At 35.0% G+C, this 26,983-nt stretch overlaps 1 protein-coding gene across 3 annotated transcripts in view; it reads right to left on the bottom strand.

Annotated features, from left to right (window-relative positions):
• Window positions 1–22,770, bottom strand: part of Coq3 (ubiquinone biosynthesis protein COQ3, mitochondrial) — a 49,674-nt gene extending 26,904 nt beyond the window's left edge. Inside the window, exons 1-2 of one of the 3 annotated variants that reach the window (XM_081731178.1) lie at window positions 22,638–22,770; window positions 1,886–1,984 (exon numbers count right to left, since the gene is read on the bottom strand). In XM_081731178.1, the coding sequence (XP_081587304.1) occupies window positions 1,886–1,959 (74 nt within the window). In that variant the 5' untranslated portion in view covers window positions 1,960–1,984; window positions 22,638–22,770. Of the gene's footprint in view, window positions 1–1,885; window positions 1,985–22,401; window positions 22,424–22,591; window positions 22,611–22,637 lie in introns of those variants that run through there. The other 2 variants (XM_081731195.1, XM_081731185.1) reach the window with 2 other exon arrangements.
• Window positions 22,771–26,983: the final 4,213 nt, after the last annotated feature.

Genomic DNA, 26,983 nt, shown 5'->3' with positions numbered 1-26,983 from the left:
AGATGACTCCTCGATGGAAAACAACAACAACAAAAATCTATATGAATATAGAACAGGAACCACGGGTACCATACTGTTCCGGATATATATATATATATAGTATTCAACATTTCTTCTAACAATGTTGTGCCCAGTGTGGACTATATCCCGACAACCATGTGTCCTGTCCAACAGTTGCAAGAAATAAATATTGCTCCTTGTAATGGTTGGGATAATTTCACCTGCCACTTTAACTACGCTACGACTATGCTGATGACTGTTTCCAGTATATCAATGTGCCTCAGGGTCACCCATGATCTGTCCACCTCTACTTTCATACCTTAAAGTGTATGTCATGTCTTGTGGTTAACCCTGTATATCTCCGAAATGGTGCGATATCAGAGGTGGGCCTGAAATATAGAGGAATATGCTAGAAACAGTGGAAACAAGAGTTCCATTAAAGAGGATCGGGAAACTTCCGAATTTTTCTTGCGTATCTGGTGGAATGTGTGACGTATACAGTACCGTTATCTATATTACAAAGATCATTTAATCGTAAGAACTGTTGTAAGGAAGCAAATTGACAACTGAAAAAGATGTTTAAAAAAGTTTCCAACACTTCAGTTCTCCCGTCCCCCCCCTCAAAAAAGCCGAACTTTTAACTTTTAAGAAATTCAAATGAAATCTTTGAGTTTTAAGTCCCACAATTATGCCGGCTAAACTAAAGAAGACGGTAATGATTAGAAATGAATGGAAAAAGTGGAATGAATAAAGTAGGAGGAAACGAGAGAACCCCGAGAAAACTCACGAACACGGTGTTTGTCCACCACAAAGCCCACTTGGTGTGAACTGGGATCGAATCAGGGACACCACGCACCGAGGTGAACGCTCTACCACTGAGCCACGGTGTCCCCTTTAAAAAAATCATTTAATAAAACAGTTTTTTTTTTCAACTTTGACGTACTATCTCAGTATTTACCTGACGTTCCTTGAGGGGAAACTAAAGGAATCTTCGGTTAGGGCGGCTGGCCCACGGATTTGAATTATGAGTGTAATAGGAGTTCTATTCTATATTTATAAATTACATACCTCTTTGTTGCTCTACAAAACTGTCTACTTCCTTTTTTCTAGAAATCGAAATGTAAGCGAGTGCTAATGCATGTCTCATGAAACGCGGATAGGGCTTCACAGGTTCCCTTTGTACGACAAGAGAATTCCACAGTTTCATGAATACAATACTATATGAACACTTAATGGTATTTTAACTAGGAATATGACTTTAAATGAATGTATATTATTTAAGAAGACCCAATTTTGTCCAATAAAACCCACTGTCCTTTTTCTTTCTTTAAAAAAAGTGTTTTTCCAGATCCTGCTTCCCTGGGAGATGGATGGATCGTTGTGATTCGCATGAGTGGCTAGCCAGAAGCCACGACTTAGCACTCTGCGACCTATTTCTTTGGGGTTGGTTATAGTAACAAGTCTACGCCATCAAACCAATGACTTTGGAAGAACTTGAAGAGTACAAAGGACACATTGCATCTTCCATCCTACAAGAGTTTCTGGTAAAATTAACTGATGCAGTTCCCAAGCGGCTTGAAAAGCTGGTGGAAAATGGTAGTGCCTATATCGAATTTTAAATAAAACTCCACCCTATATTCTTTCTTCTCATATTCATTTCTTGTAAAAATTGGAAAAATTAATTACAAGAATTTTAATGGGAGTTTGTATTCAATCACCCTGTATGTTACGGCATACGCGTACACACACACATATATATACATATAATTATACCTGTCGCAGATCAGTTGGGGTAAAACAAAATGAAAGTTTACCTTTCAAAAACAAAGATCTTGTCTTGATCTTGTCATCATTTTTAACTATAATATAGAAGTTTTCTACTTACTTGTACCAGAAACCAGGAATACTGTTCAGTCTTCGGTGGAGTGTATGTTGTAAACTAATACCTTTCAGCGCCATTGTGATCTTAAGCTTGTACACATTTCTGCGATAAGAAAATAAATAAATAAAAAGCAATGTAATGAAGGCAACAACAATAGCAGATTATTTTAATTATAATTTGTTATGTGTATTATACGAAATCCCAATGATAAACAATTTTAAGTATTATTTATTTAAAATAAATTTAATTATTAATAATTACAGCCCGGATTTATATGCAAAATGCATGTTTATAGTAAAATGCAGGAACGAATGGAAAATGTTGTCTTCTTTCCGCCGAACTTGCAAGAATTCATTTGAGACGCATGTGATGGTGCATATAAGTGCATATTTTGAGTGAATTTCGATGTGCATACATATTTCGTAAACTTTGCAGGATACTGCATATCTCCGAATTTTATTGCTGCGTACTAGCATATTTCAGAGTATATTGCAAGAAAGTAAGTTATATTTAAAGTGAACTGACTCACTTTGTAAACGCAGATGTAGAATAAAATGTTGCATAGAATAATAGGAGAAAGTGTTGTATCCTATCCTAAATTAGTCCACCTGACTTGTCTTGCACATGGTCTTCATTCCACAGCAGAAACAATCAGATGCCAATATCTGGAAGTAGACGCGCTATATATATTTGTGAAAGCTCCATCGCAAGTACGTATCTTTCGCGAAGTTGCGAAAAATGTTCCAACACCTTCTCAACCAGTGGAACTCGTTGCTAGAAGCTGTATCTTATTATGCAGATAACTTAAATCAAGTGAACACAGCTGTAGGCTCACTAATGCAGCCCGATGCTGCAGCCGCTATTTATCTCAAAAATGTTTCTCTACAAATGGCATTAAGAACAAAATTAAGTACATACACAATCAACTTCTCGAGAATACCTGAAATTACCAGACAGTTGGAATCCCATAAGAATGCTTTGCAGCATTCACTCTCCTTGTTGAGCGAATTATCGCAGACTTTGTCCAATGAAACAACTCATGATCTTGCAAAAATAGCGTCAGATAAACTTTGCAAGATATTAGGCAAAAATCCTGGGTACAAAACAATCTGTGCCATTGCAAATGTACTTAATGCTGAAAAAATGAAATTGGAAGAGAACGTAACACAGGAAGACATTTGATGTTTTTCATACGTACCAGTGACTTCTGCTGATGTAGAAAGAAAGTTTTCGACCTTCAAAACGTTTCTCACTGATAAACACAGAGAACTAACAGAAGAACACCCAAGGAAGATGTTAATAGTTCATTGCAACAGAGATCATTAAGATATTTTTGTAAGAAACTGACATTTTATTTTCTTAGTGTATATTTTAGTGCATATGTTAAATTTTTTAAATGGATATTTTTTTATATTTTTCGTGCATATTTTGGGGTTTGTGCATGGAAATCCGGGCTCTAATAATAATTAATTAACTATGACAACACTTAATTTAAAGCCTGTAGTTCTCTATTTTATTTTATTTTATTTATTATCATTATTATTATTTTTCTCTGGGCAGAATTATGGACCAGTAAGCACTGAATAGGAAATTGCGCATGTTTGTAATCGGGGAAAGAGAAAGAGACCTTTGCCCTTCCCTGGAGCATCGAAGCAGTGTATAAACTACACTTATGACTCTAATATTGTAAATTACTGTCGTAACATGTCACTGACTGTAATTGCCAAACAATCTTATAATAAATTAGCGGCTCAGCGGAAGATAATGGTAAAAGCGATATTTTTTAACTTCTGAGTAAACTGGGGGGGGGAGGAATTCAACAATCCGCTGCAATGCATTGTTGTCACAAACCATATGGAGGTGCATTTCCAACTTCAACTATCCACATACTGTTCTGTGATCCGATAATAACCCATTTCACCTAATAACTCAATTTCGATCGAGATGGCACTTACCCTGTCTTCCCGTGAGCCGTTCAAATAAAGGAATGTCACTCACGTCTTGTGCCTTCTAACTTCGAAAATATGGTCATTGTTTCAGCAATAGGCATATGCCATAATTAGACCACACTTGGATTAGGATTTAGGAATTATATTCCTGGGGTTTCGGCAACTATGGCCATGCTAGCCCATCGTGTACGACAGATGACGTCCCTCAGCGATCACATTGCACATGGAACTGGGAAGGAAGGAAGCGGTCTGGGACCATTATGTTAGCTACCATACCGACATTTGCCTGGTGTGAATGAGGAAAACCTCTCTCTCACGTGGTTGACCTGAAAAAGCTGTTACACTTTTTCGACCAAGCATCCCCACCGGGAATCCACATTTAGAAATGAATATTAGTGCTGTAGGATTTCTTTACATCTTTCTGTGTAACCACTGCTAATCAACAAATTATTAAGTATTCGTACTAAACGTATTAAAATTGAATGCCGGCCGACTATTTTTATACACTTCTGATGCACTTAAATGAGAGAAAAAAAAAAGTTCCTATGATATAAAAACGATGTTAAAATAAAATTGTGATTGCCAGACTCCCACCTCCAACTTCCAATTCAGCTACTAGTTTTTTTATACGCTATTTCTGAAGTTTTCATTAACCATCTGTTGGCAATCCGAACTATGCTATAGGTAAGTATCCGGACTCCGGACTCCTAACTATGCTATAAGTAAGTATCCAAGTTAGATATGTTTGGTCGTCTGTCGACAGGTATGAGAACAAAAAACGGTAAGACACATCGAGAAACAGTTTTCTGATATGGAATCAGCGTCCCAACAGTAGCTTCCATCCCCATCGTTATATCTATATACCACCATCAGTCGAAATGAGCCATTTTTTGGTTTAACATCCATAAAACAAAAGCGGTAAAAGATAGCAAGAAACAGTTTTTATATAAGACTCAGTATCTTCAGAATAGAGTCTTTCTCTCTTATCATTCCTCTGAAGCCAGATCTGATTGAAATTTAGGATTAGGATTAGGGATTATATTTATGGGCTTTCGATATCTATGGATTTTTTTTTATTATTATTATTATTAAGCCTGTCACATCCTTCGGCCATTATACTAGCCGGGGAAGTGAGAAAGCGGCCCGGGACCCATGTGTTAGATACTATCTCGGGATTTGCCTAGTATGAACGAGGTAAAGCCAGCAAAAAAATTTCACTTAAATGTCTGGCTTGAAAAAAGCTTTTAAACCTTTCCGACCAAGTGTCCTCAACGGGAATCGAATCCGGGACAGCTAGCATCAAGAGCGAAAGCGCAGATTTGGTTTAAATTAACTGCAACTTCCAGGTTCAATATTAAACTCACAGAACAGCGGTAATAAAGAATGACAATTGGATTTTTGATATTAATATAGTGCCCCAAGGATACATTCCATTTCCGTCGTTACACTTGTATACCAACCGAAAGCGATCGAAATCTGACATTTTTGGTTTCAATGTTAACCATCACAGAGCAAAAACGGTGAAAGATGGTAAGAAATGGTTTTTATATATGGATTCAACTTCACAAGAATAGAGCCCTTCTCAGGGTTTATCACCTGAATCTCCCATTTTCGGTTTGAATGTTAATCCCCAGATGGAAAAAGCGGTATAAAAAAAAGTTTTCTCATATGAATTTAGTGCCCATAACATAGGTTCAATCACGGCTCTAATTCATTCGTTGTAACCAAAATTGGCAGAGATATAGTATTTTCGGTTTCAAATGACCGTCAATAAGGAAGGTTTTATAGAACGATTATGTCCGTTTCTCTGTCTGTCTGTCGACAGATATCAGAACAATAGCAGTAGGAGAGAACGAGGTGTTTCACAGAATCGATTCAGCTTCCAACTGAGGCAAGGAAACTCTAATCTGTCCGCTTTCTTGCGCTCATCGAATTTTACTTCACTGAATTTTCCAGTTTCTCACCAATCACTTACACAGTTCACAATACAAGAATAATGTATTTTCAAAGCATAAAATATTCGCTGTGCAACCATGAATGTACTTTTAATTAAAGCAGCAACAACACTACCCTGCATTACTGTTATAAGCTCTCTAAGTGACACTCATTCATTATATGAATTTACACCATGCAGCTGTTACTCCACTTTTCCCACGCAAAGGACAGAAGATAGCCAAATTTGCATTTAAATCTAGAAAAGCTTTAGTTTCCTGAATCATATGTAAATTGAGAAATGAATAGTATAGCCGGGGTTTGTAATAAATAAATAAATAGATAAATAAATAAATAAATAAAAAAGTCAAATCTATCTGGGCGCATGTAGATTTTTTGTTTATTATTATATTATTATTATTATTATTATTATTATTATTATTATTATTATTATTATTATTATTATTATTATTATTATTATTATTCTCTTAAGTTTCTTTATGGACAAAATGTGAAATGAGATTTATGTATGAAAGTAACATCATTGTCATAATTTACAATTTTCTGTTCGCTTCTAGATAAAGGTCTCTTTAAGATTTTCAATTTGCCTATTTTAGTGGCTGAATTCTGTGCTCCTCTGGTGCTCAGCGTTTGAGTATATAAGGATATCACTATACTGGTTTGAAAAAAAAAAAAAAAAAATCCACCATATCAGCCTGAGTCAAATTCAATATATTTAAACTTTCCCTCTCTGTATGAAGAACTAAAACTTTCAGAGTCTTAGGTATAACCATATGAAAATTCACTAAATTGTTCTTTGCATGTTGATGACGAATATCAATCCACCATACCTTAATTATACTGTAAGTTCGGCTGTGCTCAAAAGTGTAAAGTACACTTCGAGTATGCAGGCTCAATGTATACAATTGGAGCACATACTACGTTGTACCGCACCATCCTTCGAAACAGAAAAGTAGTGTCACCTACCCAAATGGATACGATATTTGATTTTTTTAAATGTAAATAATAAGATGTGGAATACATTGGTATGAAAAGTCACCAAATGAGAGACTTACTGCGATCTACCGTAATTTGGTAATACCATCAATAAAGAAACAAAAAGATATATATATATATAAAATAAAAGTTATCCTTAGACCCGAGTCAAGAGAAAGCAAGAGGGTAACATTTAAAGACACAGAATAAAGATACTACACAGAGGACAACAAAAATCACTAAAATGAAATGTGTCTGTCAGTTGTAGGCGTGAACAAGTGGTTAGTGTAAGGAATTTCCACGTGGCAGATTAGAGTTCGAATCTTACCACACTTTTTTTTTCTTTCTTCTATTTGGAAGAAATATTGAAGAGTAGTAGAAAAATTAATACATATTCAAGATATTGCCAAATAATGACATCAAACAAATAATAGTAAATTAAAATAGTAAAGCTATTATTTTACTATGTAGCTTTAATAGCTTTACTACATATGTTTTGAAAAATATGCAAACGAAAATACCTACTCACACAGAAAGAAAAACACATTAGAGTGTTCAAATGACAAAGTGAACAATATCCAGAAATGTTACGTAGTACATTCTTAAGTGTCACGCAGTGAAGTAATTCACTAGTATGCAATCTAGATGCATGAAGATAAATGACTGAAGAAAAGAAGATACGATTAACCAAAGCAACAATTTTCTTTTACGTTGATACAAATTATATGGAATTTACTTAACAGCAACGTAGTCGGTAAGGTGTTTCAAAACTGCATTAAAACTCACATCCAAAACTGTATGATAGGAGTGGAAATCTCAGCAAGTTTCAATTTTTGCATATTCACATCTTTTGGTAAGCTTATTCCCAAATGTATTCTTTCCATTGTCCAGACCATGAGTCAAGAAGGGGAACTTTAATATAATATTTTCCCTTGACAGGAATGATATCTGGGAAGTATTTTGACGAAAGACGCGTATTGCACCAGAGAGAGATCAGGTCAAGAATTGTCATACCCAAAAAAGCATTCAACAACAAATGTCACTCTCAACTAGCAGCCTTAATATTGGACGAAGGAAGAAATTGGTCAAGTGTTATATATGGAACGTTGGACTTTATGGTTCAGACTTGGACATTACGGACATTATGGACATTACGGAAGTTAGAGAAGAAATATTTAGAAAGCTTCGGGATGTGGTGTTAGAGGAAGACGGAGAAGATAAAATGGACAGAACGAGTAACAAACGAAGACGTTTTAAAACGGATAGGAGAGAAGAGGACGCTTCTAGCCACCATCCTTTGTAGAAAGGCCAATTGCATTGGACACATCTTGCGAATAAACTGTCTTCTTCATACCGCCATAGAAGCAGTGGCAGTGGATTATAATACTGCTACTTAGAGCTACTTTTACGAGCTCTAAACTCTGGGATGGGTTTTATTTATATATAAAATAAGAAAGTTTCTTCTCCTGAGGGGGCCGATCGCCATGATCGCCCCCTCCCTGGATACGCCCCTGTATAGAAGAAAAGATGGGAGGAAAGCGAAGAAAGGAAGAAGAAGAACACAAGTGATAGGTGATTTGAAAAATAGAAGAAAATATTGGGAGTTAAAAGAGGAAGCTGAAATCGAGAAACATGGAAGAAACATTTCGAGGCCCAAACTGAAAATTAAGAAGAAAAAAATATTCATTAGTCCCAGCACTTGCCAAAATGCAGAATATTTCTCAATAATAATAATAATAATAATAATAATAATAATAATAATAATAATACACAGGAATGAGATAAAGTATACCGTAATTCAAATACCAATCAACAGGGTTGGCTGGTTTAAACCAAGGTGGTTTTTTCAAAAAAATCAACTGGTTTAAACCAAAAGCAAAAAAATGTTCGTAAAAGTGTAAGTGTTTGTAAAATCTTGATGAACACACATTTATGGATTATCACCTTTCACTCCCGCATATTATTCGTATTATATTCAGACCTAAATTCCCTATTCATTACTCAAAAAGATTATACTACAAAAGCAACTTTCTTTTACAAGTTTATAAATGTTTATTTTGTGATTTTTTTGTAGTTGTTATTATTATGTAATTGCAATCGAAGAAAAATTCTAAATATTGTTACGTTTCAATGTTTACTATTGATAAAATACATCGAAAATGCCGTACTTTGTGTGTGTGTATGTGTGTGTGGGGGTCATACAGACCCCACGAGAGGCATTTAGTGAAATAAGTATCTTTGGTATCTATTTATGTATAAATGAGTCTGAGCCAAAGTGGACTCAAATAATTCGTATCTTTATTCACTTTTCGTGTTGATATGCAGATTAAGTCGGTGTATTTCTTTAATTTGGACCAATAAAAGTCGTTGTTAACTAACTTGAACTAAATTAGTTCTTCTGTACACCGTAGTACTTTGAAATTGTTCATATGTAATTCTGTGTAATGGTTTCACTTGTGCAACTGTTTATCTTTTTGTCCTTCTGAAATGACTCTTGACAGTTATATTAAGAAGCATGTAAAGATCAGTACAACGTATTTTTTATCAGATTTCCTTCGTGAGTGAGTCGGCAGAAGTATCGCATTTGTGGCCAATTAGTCCTGGTTCTGAGTTCAAATGGAGGACAATTTGCTCGGATGTAACTCGAGAAGCGGCTTTTATTCCGCTTTAAGCTTATGTGACCCCTTCCAGCATAACCCGGTTGTTGCATAATAACATCAAGGCGAAACAAACTTATTTCTGTCCATGTATAATATGAATATATAGAGCAAATCATTTAAACCATAAAAACCTGGCTTAAACCAAAAAAAAAAAGGTTTTTTTGTTTTTTTTAATAAAAACCATGGTTTTTGCCAACCCTGCCAATCAATGAGTTGGTTATTTTTTCTGAATGTGATATGATCAAAATGTATGTTTTAAACCCAATCCTCCAGTTACTTAATTTCCTCTATTACGATACGTCCGAATATATTACCTGGTTTCCTTCGTGACTAGATAACTTGAGAACAAGAATATTTGTGTAATACATAAGAATGTAGTAAACTTTAAGAGTAGATTTGAAGAAAAACACAGTTTCAGCTGTGATTCTTGACAGGGTTTGAAAAAACCCGGGTTTTTTTGAAAAAGCCCAACCCACCTGGGCCCATATGGGTTTTTTCGGGTTTAATCGGGTTTTTTCGAAATATTTCAATGTCTTTGGGGTAAAAGTGTTAAAATGTGATTTATATTTCAAGCTTGTCATTGTCACAACTTGCAATAATTTTCTACTTACTGCTGTTTTGATAAAAGTGGCCGCCATTTTCAAATTTTACATTCGATCGCCGAGAAAATCTATACAGCAAATTTAGCTTATCTCGTGCTTCCACCGTCAAAATTTCAGCTTAAAAGACTGAAAATTGCGCCTCGTAGCGTGGATACTCGCTGTTTTGAAAAAAATGGCCTCCATTTTAATATTTTACATTGGTATTCCGCCAAAATCTATACAGGAAATTTAGAGTGTCTCGTGCTTGTACTCTAAAAATTTTAACTTAGAAGGCCGAAAGTTGTACCCTGTAGTGTGTGTGATAGAGGCAGACAAACGAGTTGAGTTGATTTTGTGTTTAACGTCCCTTTCAGCAGCGAGGCTATATGAGACGGGATCTACTGATTAACGTGGAATCAGAACCACACGAGCTCCCTGGAAGCAAACCCGGGTCCCACGCCGAAGACGCGTACACTAACCGCATAGTCACGAAGGAGCTCGGCAGACAACCGAACAAATGTAGATCAAGTCATCCAGAAGCCTGACCGACGTTCGCCAAATATGAATACCAAAAGGGGTCTATTAATTTAAAACAAAGATACAGTTCATGTTGTATGAAATAAATAAATGTTTTAAAATGTCTTATATGAAATTAACATCTTGCAGCGTAAATAAACCTGAAATATTTTCTCCATGAGAATACGGGACACCTCAGATCCCCCCCTTCCTCAACTTTCCAACACAATGCAATGAACTGCAGTCTGGTTATGAACAAAAGTATAATAGGCCGCGGTGACTCAGTGGTAGAGCGTTCACCTCTAGTGCATGGGGTTCTTAGTTCGATCTCAGTTCGCGCCAAGTAAGCTTTGTGGTGGACAAACACCTTGTGCGTGGGTTTTCTCGGGATTCTCACGTTTCCTCCCACTTTCTTCATTCCGTCATTTCATTCATTTCTCATCATCACCGTCACCTTGAGCATAACAGGCATAACCGTGAGACTAAAACTAAAAGATTTCATTTTGTTTATTTTTTTTTCAATAATATAATAGGCGAAAGTTCACTAAGCAGCAGCTGCTTTTCTCTCTTCGTACCCTGCAATTAGTTGTACAGACTGAAGATGCCTAAAAATTTAAGATGTGCCATAAAAATGCTTTACAGGAAAACAATATGCAAATTATTAAATCAGTGGTACAATCTACTTTCAATATTTTTCGCGCGTTTAGCAATATTTATTTACATGGCTGTATTTTGCCAAAATTACGTTCGTCAGTTTAATCTGATGAAAAGCTGATTTTTCTCATTGTATCGTGTGTAATTGTCAGGACCAGATTTACATTTTTCTAAGACCTGGACCAAAGCACAATTCTGTGCCCCTAGCCTCTGATAAAGATTATAATTCTTGTTAGCTTATCTAATGTGTTGCTGAAGAAAAGGTTAGTCATCTTCCCTGAGTTTGTAAATGTAGAAATACTCAAAGCCATATTTTAGATTATATATATATATATATATATATATATATATATATATATATATATATATATATTACATATATATATTACATATATATATTATATATATAATGTGTGTGTGGTCCGGAGAATATCTGAGTTTCCATCAAGTGCAATGGAAAAAGTAGCATCGCAAATTTCGCTCGCTATCAAGTCGAACAGGGTGGTGTTATAACTTCCTCGAAACTGTTACATGCAACAGCGTACTGTTCACTCACTAATTACAGGATTCTTAGCCAATGTCAGAATTTTTTGTTTTTCACTTTTCGAATAAGCTGATATTGATAGCAGAAATGGAACGGAGTTAAAATACGGGACATTTCCCTGTCCCGACTAAATTTACGGGGACGCGCGACAGTCGGGCCCAAAAACGGGACATTCCTCTTTTTTTACGGGACGTATGACAGGCTTAAGCGTAAAATAAATAGTTTTATTGTTGAAATATTCATTTCCGATCCATCTGCGTTTAATTAGGGAATTTCGCGAGCACTTCTTTCACGGCGTGTACATCAAAACTCCCACTAGTACGGAAATTTGAACTCAGCACTTGAAATAGTAAGCGTTACATAGTCTTCGGAACCCCGAGCATTAAGCTTTTTAAATTTGACAAGAATTTTTACACTATTGCTAGTGTTGACTCTACAGAATGCTTATTTGAAGAGTAGCAACAAATGACTGAATTAAACTGTTATTGTTGGAAAACCAAATTTTAGTTGAAGAATCTTGTGTTTTACATCAAAGGTAAGAAATAATACTCATAGTTTTACTAATGTATTTACATATGTACTATTAGTACCGGCACCTATGACCTTAAACCCGTCAAACGTATGAGTGATAATGTCCCTCGGTGTCGCCAAGTCGACGAGCATACTATTCACGAAAAATATTTTCTAAAGTACAAGATTGCTTATTTTACTTCAAACTGGCTATAAGCATAATCCATACATTAATTTGTTCTATAACTATCCCAAGGTAAGGTAGTTTTTTTTTTTTTTTTTTAAATTCATTTAGTGCATTCAGAACTTTATAAAGGTCTTATGTTGAATGTTGTTGTATGCCTTAACGTGAAAGCCTCTAATTCGCCCAAGGAAAGTCTAAAATCTTATAAAAATCACTTACAATGTGATCACCTTAGTTGTATCAATGATATACTAACAAATAGGTCAAAAACCCAGGTGGGTTTTAAAGTGGTTTTTTTCAGGTGGGTCCAACCCGAAAAAACCCACCGGGTTTTTTCGGGCTGGGCCCACTTGGACAAACCCTGATTCTTGATCACATAGGAATCTTCTACAAATTTACTGAAATATAAATTTATATTCTAATAACACTGTTCTATCAGCAAGAGTTATTTTTGCACTCAATGTTAGAATCGATCTTCTGAAAGCTACTTTAAACGCAAACTATAAATTTTCCTAATATATGTTTCAACTCTGTAGCAGAAAGTCTTCAGCAAAATTGTTACTTTATATAATATGGTATATAACTGCCATTACTTTAACACTAATTTTTGATGTTAATATAAATATTTCAGTTTAACGTCCCCCGATTATGCGTCTTAGGCAAAGGGTGACAGATGATTACGGTACGTGAACGATGATGGAATAATTGGTGGAATGAGACTGTGGGACGAAACGAGAGTATCCAGAGAAAAACCACAGACACGATGCTGCCCACAATAAACTTCCTTGGTTGGGGATTTAACCAGGGACCCCACGCACCAGAGGTGAGCGCTCTACCACTGAGTCACTGTCCCCCTCAATGTTTTCACGAATGAAAAAAAAAAAAAAATAGTTAATGTGGGCAATACTTGAACCCTGATGTACAGCGTGGAAACTCCGTACGCTAACAACTTGGCCACGTAGAGAACTGACAAACACACATCATTTTAGTGCAGCGTTTCCCAACCGGTGTGCCGCGAATGGGTCGCTGGTGTGCCGCGAGGAAATCGGAACAAAATTATTAATTCTATAAAAATCAAATTGCAAGACATACAGAAAAAGATATATTTGTATTTCAAATTACTACTATGAATCTAAAATTTAAAGTTTCATACTGTGTTACTTTTCTGTAGAACATTTTTCTGTACATTTCTAATTTTGAAAAAAAGTATTTGTTATCATTGTTATGACCATTATTGCTTCTTTATTGTTGCAGACTATTTCGTAACTTGAAATTTTAAAATATTATTCAATCCTTCCGGCAAAGTAAACATGCATACGAATTGCCTATATTTGTGTTTTAAAAGTAAAAGAGATTCGTTTGTTCGTTCGTTATTTAGTGATCCTCCTTCTTAATGAAAGGTTGGATACAGTTTTCGAAAAAAAAAAGTGTATTTTTTACAACTTGAGCCCTATATCTGATTGTAATTGTTTTCTATTTTTAAATTAAAATGAAAAATAAGCATAATGATTTACCACGGGGGAAAAAACAGTGGTCTAGCTTTCTTCTCTGTGAGAAGGATGTCAGTAATCAGAAAAAAATACTACAGTATTTTATATTTTCAAATAATAATAATAATAATAATAATAATAATAATAATAATAATAATAATAATAATAATAATAATAATAATAATAATATGTGTGCCGCGAGAATTCAAGTTACCCTGAAGTGTGCCGCAAGTTGAAAAAGGTTGGGAAACGCTGTTTTAGTGATTTTCATGTCACTCTCTCTCTCTGCCTGGCCAGATTTTTTTGATGATTATTTTGCTTAGTTCACTGTAATATTCCAAGGTTTTTATGCTTGAAATATTTTGATATGAAAATTGTTATATTAGTTTCGAAAGTATTCCGTTCGAAATATTCATTACGAAATTGTTGAAAAATATTTTTTCTTTTCTTTCGATGGTAAACTTCATGCTCTAGCTGCGCATCGATAAGGAGTACCACTTTAACCACTTAACTTATAATTTTCTTCGCAAAAGTTTTTTTTTTTTTTTTTTTTTTTTTTTTTTTTTTTTTTTTTTTTTACGTTGAAAGCAGAGGTACGTGGAAACATACATTACTAAAACTGTCTAAAATCTAGGCTTGAATTAGGCACTTGAAAATCACCGATTTCAAAACCACGAATATATTCGTTCGTAATAAAAGCAGATGTATCTTATTGTTAGTGTTACTGTTTTGAACACTTTTTGTGTACATGAAGCGACAACGAATCTTTTACAATGTTTTATTCAGTTCGTTCAATTTATTTGAACTACAAGCTGATCAAAATTGAGATTTAAATTTTCCCGCAAGAAATATTAAAATCCCGAATATTTGCGTTCCACAATAAACATTACCAAATTACACTAGCATCCTGAGAAAACGAAACAGTGGGGGAAATGAGTACAGTATAAGTAGATATTCCATTCAATCTACTACGAATTTTTGTATTCTTTTTGAAAATTCACTGACAAAAAAAAATTCAAAGACAAATAACAGATTTCTCGGTACAATGTAGATATGCTATTTCAGTTCCGTCATTTCGTCAATAAGCATTTGTCTCCAATGCAAAATATTAGCCGAAAATAGTTACATGAATCTTAACCGTTAGAGTGCCGATCTTGCCCCCCCCCCTTCCTTCCCGAAACCTCATGTGGGACCCTCATACAATATTTGGCATAATTTAAATGCAATTTGTTTTAACATCCTCATACATACACATTCTGCGTCTGAGTGCCCCCCCCCCCTTCCTCTAAAAAATATAGAGAAATCGGTGCCCTTGATGGCGGCCAGTATGTGACGGTGTGTGCTTCGGTGTAATAATTAAGCTGATTTTTGGGTGGTTTTGTGTGTTATTGAGTTTTGAGCTTATGTTTGTTTTTCCTATGAATATTTGGTGAACACTATAAAGCAATGGATTTATTATATATTATGTTTTAAACAAGAAAATTAGTAAGAAAATGTGTTTCTGGTGGATGACGCAGACCCATTGTTTACATTTGTGAGCGGTGATTTTTTTTTATTTTATTTATTTATTTATTTATTTTTTTTTTTATGAAGTTAACTGAATATGAATCGAAATGAAAACTTGGTATATTGTGTACGAGCACTCAGTGAATATTATCCGCAATTTTGGAAAGATACGACATAGTTTCCTATAAATACGGTATAATTTTATTGATAAGCGTTTATCTCGTAAGAATAACATTATAATTTTTGAAGTGTTACAGTACTAAAAGTTTACTATAGAAGAAATATGGGAAAAATTGAGTGAACTCTGCAGCCTTTAAACTCCAAAATAAAAGAGGTTTCATTAAAATCCAATTTAGTGGTTCCCAAGATAAAGGATCTTAAAACTTAAATGTGTACTGTTATGCTTTTTGCCTAGTTTACAGTGAATACAGGTAGCCAGAACCTACTAATATGGCCCCCACTAGTCAAGACACGTCTTGTTCACTATCTCCTAAGAGTCGAATTGTTTTAGATATTAAGTGTGCGAAATGTTGTAGAATAGTAAGGAATGGTATCATTTGTGATAATTGTGATAAATGGAATCATTTTCGTTGTGCCGGAGTTGATGAAAATGATTTACCAGCTGAAAAAGAGCAGTGGTTTTGTCCAAAGTGTAAGACGGAAGCTCAAAATAATAGGTTGGTGACGGACGATACTAATAAGAATAGTGAAGCATCTCTCCTGAAAATTATTGAGATATTAGAAAATGACATAAGAGCTCTGAAAAATGAGAATGAAGAGTTAAGGAAGAATACAATATGTATATCTCAAGAAAGGAGTGAAAACATGACTGCACACCAAAAGTCAGTAAACCCTAGACGATGGGAAACTGTCCCTTACAAAGCCTCAAAAAACACTAAATTTAAGGTTAATAGTGTCAATTTTCCACCCTTAAAAAACAGATTTGACCCATTATCAGATTTGCCTATTGAAGCAGAAGAAGATGGAAATACGGTACAACGGCCAAGTAGTGAGATAAAGAAGATGAAGTCAAACTGCAAAACTCGACCTATGAAAATCTGTTTATATTCTGACAGTCAGGGAAGAGGTGTTTACTCCAATATCTTGACACATAGTCATCACAAAATTGCAAGTATGGTTAAACCCGGGGCTAAATTCTCCGATGTGACAGCAGATGTTGGTACAGAATGTAACGGATATTCCAGTTCTACTTGCAGGAACCAACGACGTTGCTAAAAATGAAACTAAGGATCTTTTGTCTTCTTTGAGAAAGAAATTGTATGAACTTAGAAATGCCAGGCTAGTGTGTGTCTTTTCTGTACCTCGACGGCACGATTTACCGTCGTGGTCCATAATCAATAAAGAGGTAGACAAAGCAAATAATGAAATGTATAAAATCTGTAAACACTTTAGAAATGTCACCTACATAGATATCAGTAACTTGGGGAGCAAATTTCATACTGTCCACGGATTTCATCTTAATAGATTGGGTAAAAGATTTGTTAGTGATAAGATCTTAGAGGCAGTTAACAGAAATGCTAAATGTGAATCTGACCCTATTCCTCTGAATGTTAAAACCAATTCTTTTTTAGGATAGATCTAGATCAAAATGTAAATTCATTCAGTACGTCTGTACATATAGAAAGTAGTAATATTAGTAATCAATCTAGGCCTAATGAAGTAGTAACTTTTTCATGGAATATCCAAGGATTAGCTAATAAATTTGCTATAGTTGAAGATTATGTTTCTAATCTGAATGTTGATTTTGTATGTATTGTTGAGCATTGGCTTCATCCTAGGGAAATTAATTTTTACGTCCTCAGGAGATATGAATTGAGTAACTGCTACTGTAGACCATTAAGGAAACATGGGGGATGTGCTATCTTTATTAAAAATATATATTCTCATAGGCCTATCCTTAGTGTAAATACCATGTCTATTGAAATAGTGTTTGAGGTTACAGCATCATACTTGCCTGATATTAACACTATTGTTGCAGCTGTATACAGACCAAATGTTGAATGTAAAGATTTTAAGTTATTTATTGACAGAATGAACAATCTTCTAGAGCATTTAAATACTTTTAACTCCAATATTATTTTATGTGGGGATTTTAATGTTGATTTTAAGTTGGAAAACAACATAGAAAGTATTACGTTAAATAATGTGTTCTCTTCATTCAATCTAGCTATTGTTACTACTGATATTACCAGGCCTAAATTTGGAGGTGGTAGTTGTATTGACAATATAATCACTGTAATCGACAGGTCTATTGATAGTTCAATCGTAAAACCTGCTGTCTCTGATCACTGGGCGGTTTTACTTAAATCTGAGGTGAATTTTCTCAATGTAACAGATAAGACTAGTAACAATAAATGCAGGTTAAGGGTTGGCTTAATGAGAGAAGAAAACATAACAAGATTTCAAGAGGTACTATCATCAGTTGACTGGAACTTTATGTATAGCTCCTTGCAAGATGTTATGGATAAACTAGAATTTTTTATGTCTGTAATGTCGTTCTCAACTGAAAGTGCGTTTCCTGTAAAATACGTTATTGGCAAGCCAACTAAACCGAAACTTACTAGAGTTAAGAGTAAAGAAATTGATAGTCTCAAAGCAAAATGTGAATTTTATTACGACTATTATAGTAGTACTGGCTCAAGTGTCATAAAGAATTTATATAAAATTAGTAAGAAAAAGTTATATAAACTAGTGAGAGAAACTAGAATTAAGGTTAATGATAATACCATCAACAACTCTGGCAATAAGTCTAAAGCAATGTGGAATATCGTAAAAAAAAAAGAAAGTTATCCTATATACAATAACATAAAAATCTCTGATAACCACCTGAATGCCTCTCAATTTAATAACTTTTTTGTTAACAAAATTGAAGAGATACTGAGGGAAGTTTCATCATATCCTCATAATAATGATTCAGGTTTTTATTTAAATAAATTGTCTAAACCTACCACTACGTTTAATTTTCATCCAATTGAAGTAAAAGATATTGAGAAAGCGATTATTAAAATGAGTAGCAGTAGATGTGAGGATATTTATAATCTGAGTCCTATTATGTTAAAATATGGAGTACATTTCATAAAGGAAACTTTAACTCACATTATAAACTCTTGTATATTAGACTGTTATTTTCCTGAATGCTTTAAATTAGTGAAAGTAGTACCTATAATGAAAAAAGGAAATAAGTCTTCTCTTGATAACTATAGACCAATTTCACTGGTTCCAGTTATATCTAAAGTTTTTGAGATTGTTTTGAATGAGCAGATTGTTGACTATTTTGAACATAATAATTTATTTAGTAATTCTCAATTTGGTTATAGATCAGGACTAGGAACTGTTAAGGCTGCTGTCTCATTTTTGGTAAATTGTATTTCTGGGTTGGACAGTAAAAACTTTGTTCATGTAAAACTATATGATCTATCGAAAGCATTTGATACGGTGTCTCATGCTATTTTGTTGCAAAAACTAGAATTCTATGGTTTTGATAACGCAGCTCTGTCACTTCTTCATTCGTATTTAAATGGACGATATCAGAGAGTTGTTTATGAAGGGGAAGAGTCTAATCTGCTGCCTGTCAGATACGGAGTACCTCAGGGATCTATTCTTGGTCCGATTCTTTTTATTATTTATATCAATGACCTCCCATACAACGTCGCTTCACCCTTCGTTAATAGTTATTTATTTGCTGATGATCTCAATATTTGTGTTAACTCACGACAAAAAGACTCAGTTCAGTCTATATTAAACATCACCTCAGATATTATTAAAGACTGGTGTACTTCCAACTTGCTTTGTATTAACTCTGATAAGATCAAAGACTTGGTGCTTACCTACAATAACAAAAATTCGAATGCAGAACTTAAAAAATATTCCGCTCCTTTTTTGGGGTTTTTAATTGATAATCATTTGAACTGGGACGACCATATCCTTAAGGTAGAATCTAGAGCTAGTAAAGGAGTTTATCTAATTCGTAGATTGAGATTGTGCGTAAGTTTAAAGGTACTTAAAACTGTTTATTATGCGCAAATTCACAGTCATTTAAGTTATGGAACGATACTTTGGGGTCATTAGTCCTCCATTAAAAGCCTATTGAAAATACAAAAGATATGTGTAAGATTAATGCTCGGTCTCCCTAGTCGTGCACATTGTAGGTCAAGCTTCGTTAAATTAGGAATTATGACAGTACCTGCAATTTTCATATACCAATGTTTGCTTTACATTAAGGAAAACAATCATATTTACAATGAGTTAGGGTACTCTCATACTTATCAAACTAGAAACAGGAACTGTTTAGGATTATTTAGATGTGAATATAGTAAGACACAAAAGACCTTTTACTATATGTCAGTTAAATTTTATAATTTTCTACCTATATCTCTAAGAGAACTTCCATTTCTGGCTTTTAAAAAAGAAGTACAGAAATTACTTATTAATAATTGTATATATAGTGTTGAAGAATTTTTTGAACTCAAAATTGATAGTTACAATATTCGCGTCTGTTATGTAGTGATCTTTGTTTACATTATGGTATATTATGGTATGTTATATATGTAACTAAAATTTTCAACTTCTATTTCTGACGATTGTAATACATCTGATGTTCTCAGATGTGTCTGCAATAAAATTTATTATTATTATTATTATTATTATACCCATATCTAGCGGACACCCATATAGTCAGCTGCGAATGGCGAACATAAGGAAACGCCTTTTAAATTTATATTCAGATCTTTTCCCTTTGCATGAATATATTCGTGATCATAATTTTAGGGAAAAAAAAAAAAAACGCAATAATAAGTGGTCTTAAGTTAAGCGGTTAAAAGGTATAGTAGAGTAAAATAGGGCCGGGATATCTTAAGGTTAGGGAAGTTTGGACCCATTTTGTTAAAATTAATCAAGTGTAATAACTCGGGTCTACGTAAGAATACAAACTGGGTATTGTAAACCTTTTTCTTTTTCTGACAACATTGTTGAGTAAGTGTATACACATTTTATTAACTGAGATAGAAGTCCTCCTTGGAACAATTTTGTCGTAACCCATTACTCATTCTCATGTATTTTTGGAACTTGTAGGGTAAAACTGTGGCAATCAATCTTCTCAAATAACTTTAAAAAGTTTGCTACATCGCTACATAATACACACAAACTCTGTGTCGCAAAGTAGGTCCAGTGTTTTCCGGTTGAAAAATGTGAAATTTTTGTCATTTATGAGGAAATTCATTGTCATTACCTTAGAAAGTGTTTCTTAAAAAATCCTCGGTGCACATTCATTTCAAGAGGACTTTACCGTTTTGCGTGTAAATATTTCGTCCGAAAATATGCTATAAAAAGTAAAGTGTAAAACAAACCGAACAAAAGCCAACTTTTGCTAGGTGGTCAATAAAAACCACGCATGCTATTTAAGAGTTAGAGCACGAGCGCAGGAGGGAAAAGGGGGCGCGGAGCGGTAGTGAGGAGCAGGCGAAAATCTTTGTTTTACCTCCCACGGTTATGCCGGTTAGGCTAAAGGAGACAGTGATGATGAGTAATGAGTGAAATGGTGGAATGAACAAAGTGGGAGGAAACGGGAGCACCCCGAGAAAACCCACGCACGCGGTGTTTGTCCACCACAAAGTTCACTTGGCGGGGGCTGGGATCGAACCCGGGACCCCAAGCACCAGAGGTGAACGCTCTACCACTGAGCCACCGCGGCCCCAGAGGAGCAGGCGAGTCAGTGATGGTGAGTATGAGTATAAACAAGGAAGGCGCTAAAAACATTAAGTTTATCTTTTCTAATTTTGCACTAATTCACTATAAATAATGAGACCTCCAAAAACAACATTATGTCCAAGAACAAAGTACTTTTCATTCCCGACTTTTGCCAATGACATTTCACGAAATTAACACGATGTTCACGTTTGAAAATGCACTTGTTCATCCATTTCTTTACCTTCAATGCCTTCCTATATTTGTCACACCACCTGCTCAATTTTAATAATCCGCGCCGCTCTACAAAACGTGATAATTGGCTTTCTTCACGAACAGAGGTTGCTTTAAAATTTACAATCGTAATGTTACATCCATCACATTCAAACGTTCAACTACCTCTTTCAATGCTGAGAGCTAATTTCCTCCTCACGCCATACGTCTGAGGTCAGGAGGCCTCCACTCAAAATAATACCAACAACACGCATTTCTACACTTGAAAGTACTACATTACAAGTCGTGGGTTCACTCGAGCACATGGTTTTACCAAATAGAAAATTTATAGGTAAAATACGATGTGAAATATTTTTCGAGAAGGAATGAAAAATGAAATTAAATCTTTAAGTTTTACGTCTTACGTTTATCCCGATTAAGCTAAAGGAGACGGTGATGATGAGAGATGGGTGAAATGGCGGAATGAAGAAAGTGGGAGGAAACGGGAGAACCCCGAGAAAACCCACGAGCACGGTGTTTGTCCACCACAAAGTTCACTTGGCGGAGGCTGGGATCGAACCCGGGACCCCAAGCACCAGAGGTGAACGCTCTACCACTGAGCCCCCGCGAAGGATGATAAGTAATTACTGTCAGTCCACAGCATATAAAAATGAATTTTGAGTGAAAGCGAAAGTATTGTATGCGTAAGTGTGCTGTTAGACTATCCTCGTGTATGTGTATACCCTCCCCGTCGCTGACGCGCCTGCTCCCAATGGATGCACCCCCTCGCTAGCACTCGTCCCCCCTGCTGCATTCCTGCTCAGACTTGGTTAGACAGCAATCGTGCTTGACGATGGATAGCTATTTCTGTGAGCATAAATTTCCTAACCAAGATCATATCAGGCAGGTGAAAGAACTCTCTCTCTCTCTCTCTACGGGCAAAAACTTTTACAAACACGAATTATAAGCTTGTACCTCACTAAGAACTACAATTGCACATTAATTTGGTGAACATAATGCACTTGTACGAATTATGGGGTTATTTCTCACTGCAGAAGACCGCACTAACTTATTCGTATACCTTTCATATGTTCACTAATACGGTATTATTGCAACCCACAAACTGCCTTGCACTTAAAAGTACCAGAAAATTAATCTGTCTCAAACGACCATCATAATTTACACTTATATTTTCAATAAGTTTGTTCTCATGCATAATTATCACCTATATTAATCACTCATATTATAATAGGCAACTATTTAAATATTACCATCAAATATCATAATCAACATTGAAATAACACAAAATCCACTTACCGCCAGTAACATTAATGAATATATTAATCGTCTTTCTTCTCAGAGACTACATTGACACTTATAACGTAATACGGTCTCATTTGGTAAGAGTCAACACAAAATTTCCGAATCGCAATGCAAATAAAGCAATAATTAATTAGAACTGCTAATCCGACTATCGCAAACTAAAACACAGAATTCAGACGCAAAGAACTACCTAATTAGGTTCCATAGGCCTTATGGAGGGTCGTTTTGAAGTATGATTAGCATCACACTAAAGAACTGACTACTGCATGAAACATGTGTTAGTCGAGCTCTTTAGTATGACACTAATCACACATCATAATGACTTTGCATAAGGCCCCATGTGTTCAAAATATATTCCGCCTTATGCAGAGTCGTTTTGAAGTATGATTAGCGTCATACTAAAAGCGTGACTATTGCAGGAAACATATGTTGGTCGGACTCTTTAGTATAACACTAATCACAGATCAGAAAGACTCTGCATAAGGCTCAATATTTCCAACAATAGCATATGTAATCGAGGCGCACTTGCAATTACGTGTTATCGAGGTGCATATTCACTAATTACTAAAGTAACCGTGTGTAGGCACGTAGAAGGGGGTCCAGATCCTTCGAGACCGGAAATGAAAAAAATTAAGGAAGGATGAAACAAAATGAAATTAGAAAAAGAAGGATCAGCGTTAAAAATAAACTACAGGAAGCTTTTGATTAATCTTTCTTATGAAGAGATTTGTATTACTTGCAATACATAGTGGCGATGTGAGCGAGATATCCTGGGAGAGTCAGGGAATTTGCAATTTCTAGAAAAGTTACGAAATTGTCAGAATTTCTGCTACTAGTCAGGGAGATTTCAAGCTTCCGAAAGCATAGTGCCGTTGTGTAACTGCGTTGACTTTATTTTAAATCATAATTTTTCATCGCATCCTTACAGTATCGAACATGTTATTTCAAAAACAATTTTCTACTGCTCTTTTGACCTGTCATTTGGAACAGACAGTAAGTAGTTGGGGGGAATAATAAAAACAAAAATTTATGTGGAAAGAAAGTTCTGTTAACATTTAATTCAACAAAGAAAGGAACGCAGATATTGTAAAATACTTTACAAGACATTATTGAGTATGTATTGTTTATAATTGTGAATATGTACTTTTTATAAAGAAAGGAAAATTGGTATATTTGAATAAACAGAGGAAGGACGTAAATAGTTTATAATCTTTTTCAACGTTTTTTTATTATTTTACTCGAGATTTCTTCATAGTTTGTTATTAAAATACTTACTAACATATCCTCATTTTACTGTCCTAACAAACCAATATATGTTGATAGTAAAGTAGTTTAGATTGAGCGAGCTCCTGGGCCTTCAGAATTTCATGTCACGCCCCCCTCCCCGTTACGAAATTCTTGCTAAACGAACCAATATATGTTGCAGTAAAAACGTTTATAATGATCAAGCCGCTGGTGTGATGACCACAGTATTTCATATTACTGACCCCCCCTTCTCGAAATATTACTGACCCCCCTCTTCTGGAAGGACACCCAGACACGTGTCACTGCTTAAGATTCGGCATTTTATTATTATTATTATTATTATCATAAAATGTCGGTCCACATTTATTGAAACGAAGTAGAACGTCCGCCAGGGGTGCTACAATCACACAGACAGTACAGGTAGAAGAGCATCAGAAACCAGTTGTGTGGAAAATTCGGTAGCAGGAAGTGAAGTGCTCCGAGTGTAAAATGCCTCCAAAATTGACCGCTCTTTCCGACATCGGATACAGCATACAGCTGCAGTGCAATTGTGAAACAGTGTTCGTCCAAGGGTTTCATCATTTCCAAGAAGTTTATTGCCAATGTACTCAAACGCAACAAAACTGCACAGCCAGAGTAAGTGGATGCACAGCACGTCCCAAACGTACAATGGATGTGATTCGACACGTCCACAAGTTGGTGGCCCAGGAGAATCCGCTACCACAAAGAAACATTGCCATGAGTGTTAGAAGATCCAAATCAACTGTACAGAGAATAATCAGCCAGGATTTACGCCTGCAAGTGAAGCATCAGCCATGTGTTCACACACTCACAGCCAAACACATCCGGGAATGCAGAGTCGATTGCAAACGGCTCTATGAACGGTATTTAGCGGGTGACAAATGGAAATATGTGGTCACGTTAGAAAGGCCTGGATCTATTTGTCAAACTCCAAGCGTGTTCGAGCAATTTACTATCATCCAAAGGATGCCAAGGACCATGCCAATTGAGTCCGCACGTGTCGCGAAAGTTTTCCCCGAGCTTCATGATGGTTGCAGGTTTTCGCCATAAAGGGAAACTTCCCCTGCATAAAGATGCACGAAATGTTAAAATTAACACAGAATACTATCAACAACACGTTCTGGAGCAATTATACCGGCAGCATATTCCGTCGTTGTATGAAGCTGAGGTGTCTAAAGTCTTCATTCATCAAGACAAAGTAGCCAGCCACACGGCTCGAACAATTGTAGCATACGTGATCCGCAAAGCGCTTGAAACTGGAATCCATGCTATCCCATATTCAGACATCCCTGTCAAGTCGCCTGACGGTTCACCAATGGGCTTTAGTGCTTTCAGGTGTTTGAAGCGAGCGATTTCCTTACGACGCCCACGCACATTGACTGGCTTGTGGAAAGTTTGCAAGGGGGAGTGGTCTAAACTTGATCAGATTTCTCTGAACAGAAGCCTACTCCAAAGAAAACTTCGGTGTTGGGGTATAGTTTATAGTCAGGGTCGTCATATCGAGCACAACCGCTGGTGGAAATACGGCTTGTTGAAGTTCGTATTATTTTAATCATATGAGGCAAGGTTTATAATTCTCTAGAAAACTTAAAAGCAATTGTTAGTACATCTACTGAAGATTAAAGCAAGGTTGCCACTTAGCCGGTTTTTCACCGGCCTGGACGGAAATGTTGCTGTTATTTTGATTAAAGCCGGTGATCGGTACAAACTTCTTATCAGTCCCTTTATGACCGTTTTTTAAAAATTTGTGTCTAGTTCGAAGCAATTTCATCTAGTTCGAAGTATAGATTTAAAAAGTAACTTTCATTCTGTAAATCCAAAACTGTCACCTTTTACCATCTATCAACGATTATTATATTTTGTTCATATGTTTAGATAATTTTAAAGAGATAACAGGGACTGTATCAGGAAAAAATTCAAATTTACTTGTAAAGAATTTTATACATTTTTTGGGGGTGAAAAAGGACTTCTTAAAGCAATTTCCTGTAGTTGAAGTATAAGTATAAGAATAAATTTAATATTCCAAATCCAAAATTGTCACGTAAAGATTAATAAACTTTTGTTCATCTGTTTTGATAATTTTAAAGAAGTGACAGTTACTGGTAAATACAATAAAATGATCAATGCCGACTTCAGTTTCTCATTTTTAGCGGAATGTATCTATAAAGATTATTAGTGAATGTACTAAGGATATTCAGAATACAGGTGCTAATGTACTTTTGTTCACAATAGTACATTTCCTTCCAATGGATGGATCCGAACAGAGATACTTTACACTTAGACCTATATCAAAGGGAATTTAAAGGGGGTGCCGGTTTTTTATTTTCCAGAGTTGCCAACTCTAGATTAAAGACAGTCAGAGACGTACGCAGGAGGTGGATCCTGGGGGGCTTGAACAATCGAAATCTCGACTTTTCTGTAAATTTAGCCTAATTTAAGTAGTAATTTTACAAATTTTAATATAATTTATACTAATTGAATTTGAATTCCCCGAAATAAATTGCTGTGAACGTCCCTGATGACAATAGCCACATTAAACTGACGGTAAGTGTAAGAAAGGCCACAAGTTGAATGATTGCAGAAAGGAATAAATACTGTAAAAAATTTTCATAGGTAAATTATATATATATATATATATATATATATATATATATATATATATATATATATATATATATATATATATATATATATATATATATATATATATATATATATATATAAGTGGCAATCTGTTTGCCAAACCTCTATGTAAATCAATTTACACCTATAAAGTACAATTACTAATATGTAATGGTGTAAAATTACATTTTTATCAATAAAAATATCACATTTTCTTATAAATTTACTGTAAATTTGTAAAAAAAAAACCAGCAAATTTTGTACTTTAATCTAAGGAAATATATATCAACATATGAATTTACATTGATATTTGGCATAAAACCAAGAAATAGCATAATCTTTTTAAAAAGTGTACAGTAATAGATAAGTAAAATATGTCTATACATTAACTATGCTGCATAAAATCGTACGCACTAAAATATATGCATTAAACAGCCTCTTTGATATGTGCA

The sequence above is a fragment of the Thermobia domestica genome, chromosome 1 (assembly GCF_964235325.1).
Source record: "Thermobia domestica chromosome 1, izTheDome1.hap1.1, whole genome shotgun sequence".
NCBI classification, from domain to species: Eukaryota; Metazoa; Arthropoda; class Insecta; order Zygentoma; family Lepismatidae; genus Thermobia; species Thermobia domestica.
The sequence above is the reverse complement of the archived record's forward strand: the minus strand, read 5'-3'. Positions and strand labels throughout refer to the sequence as shown.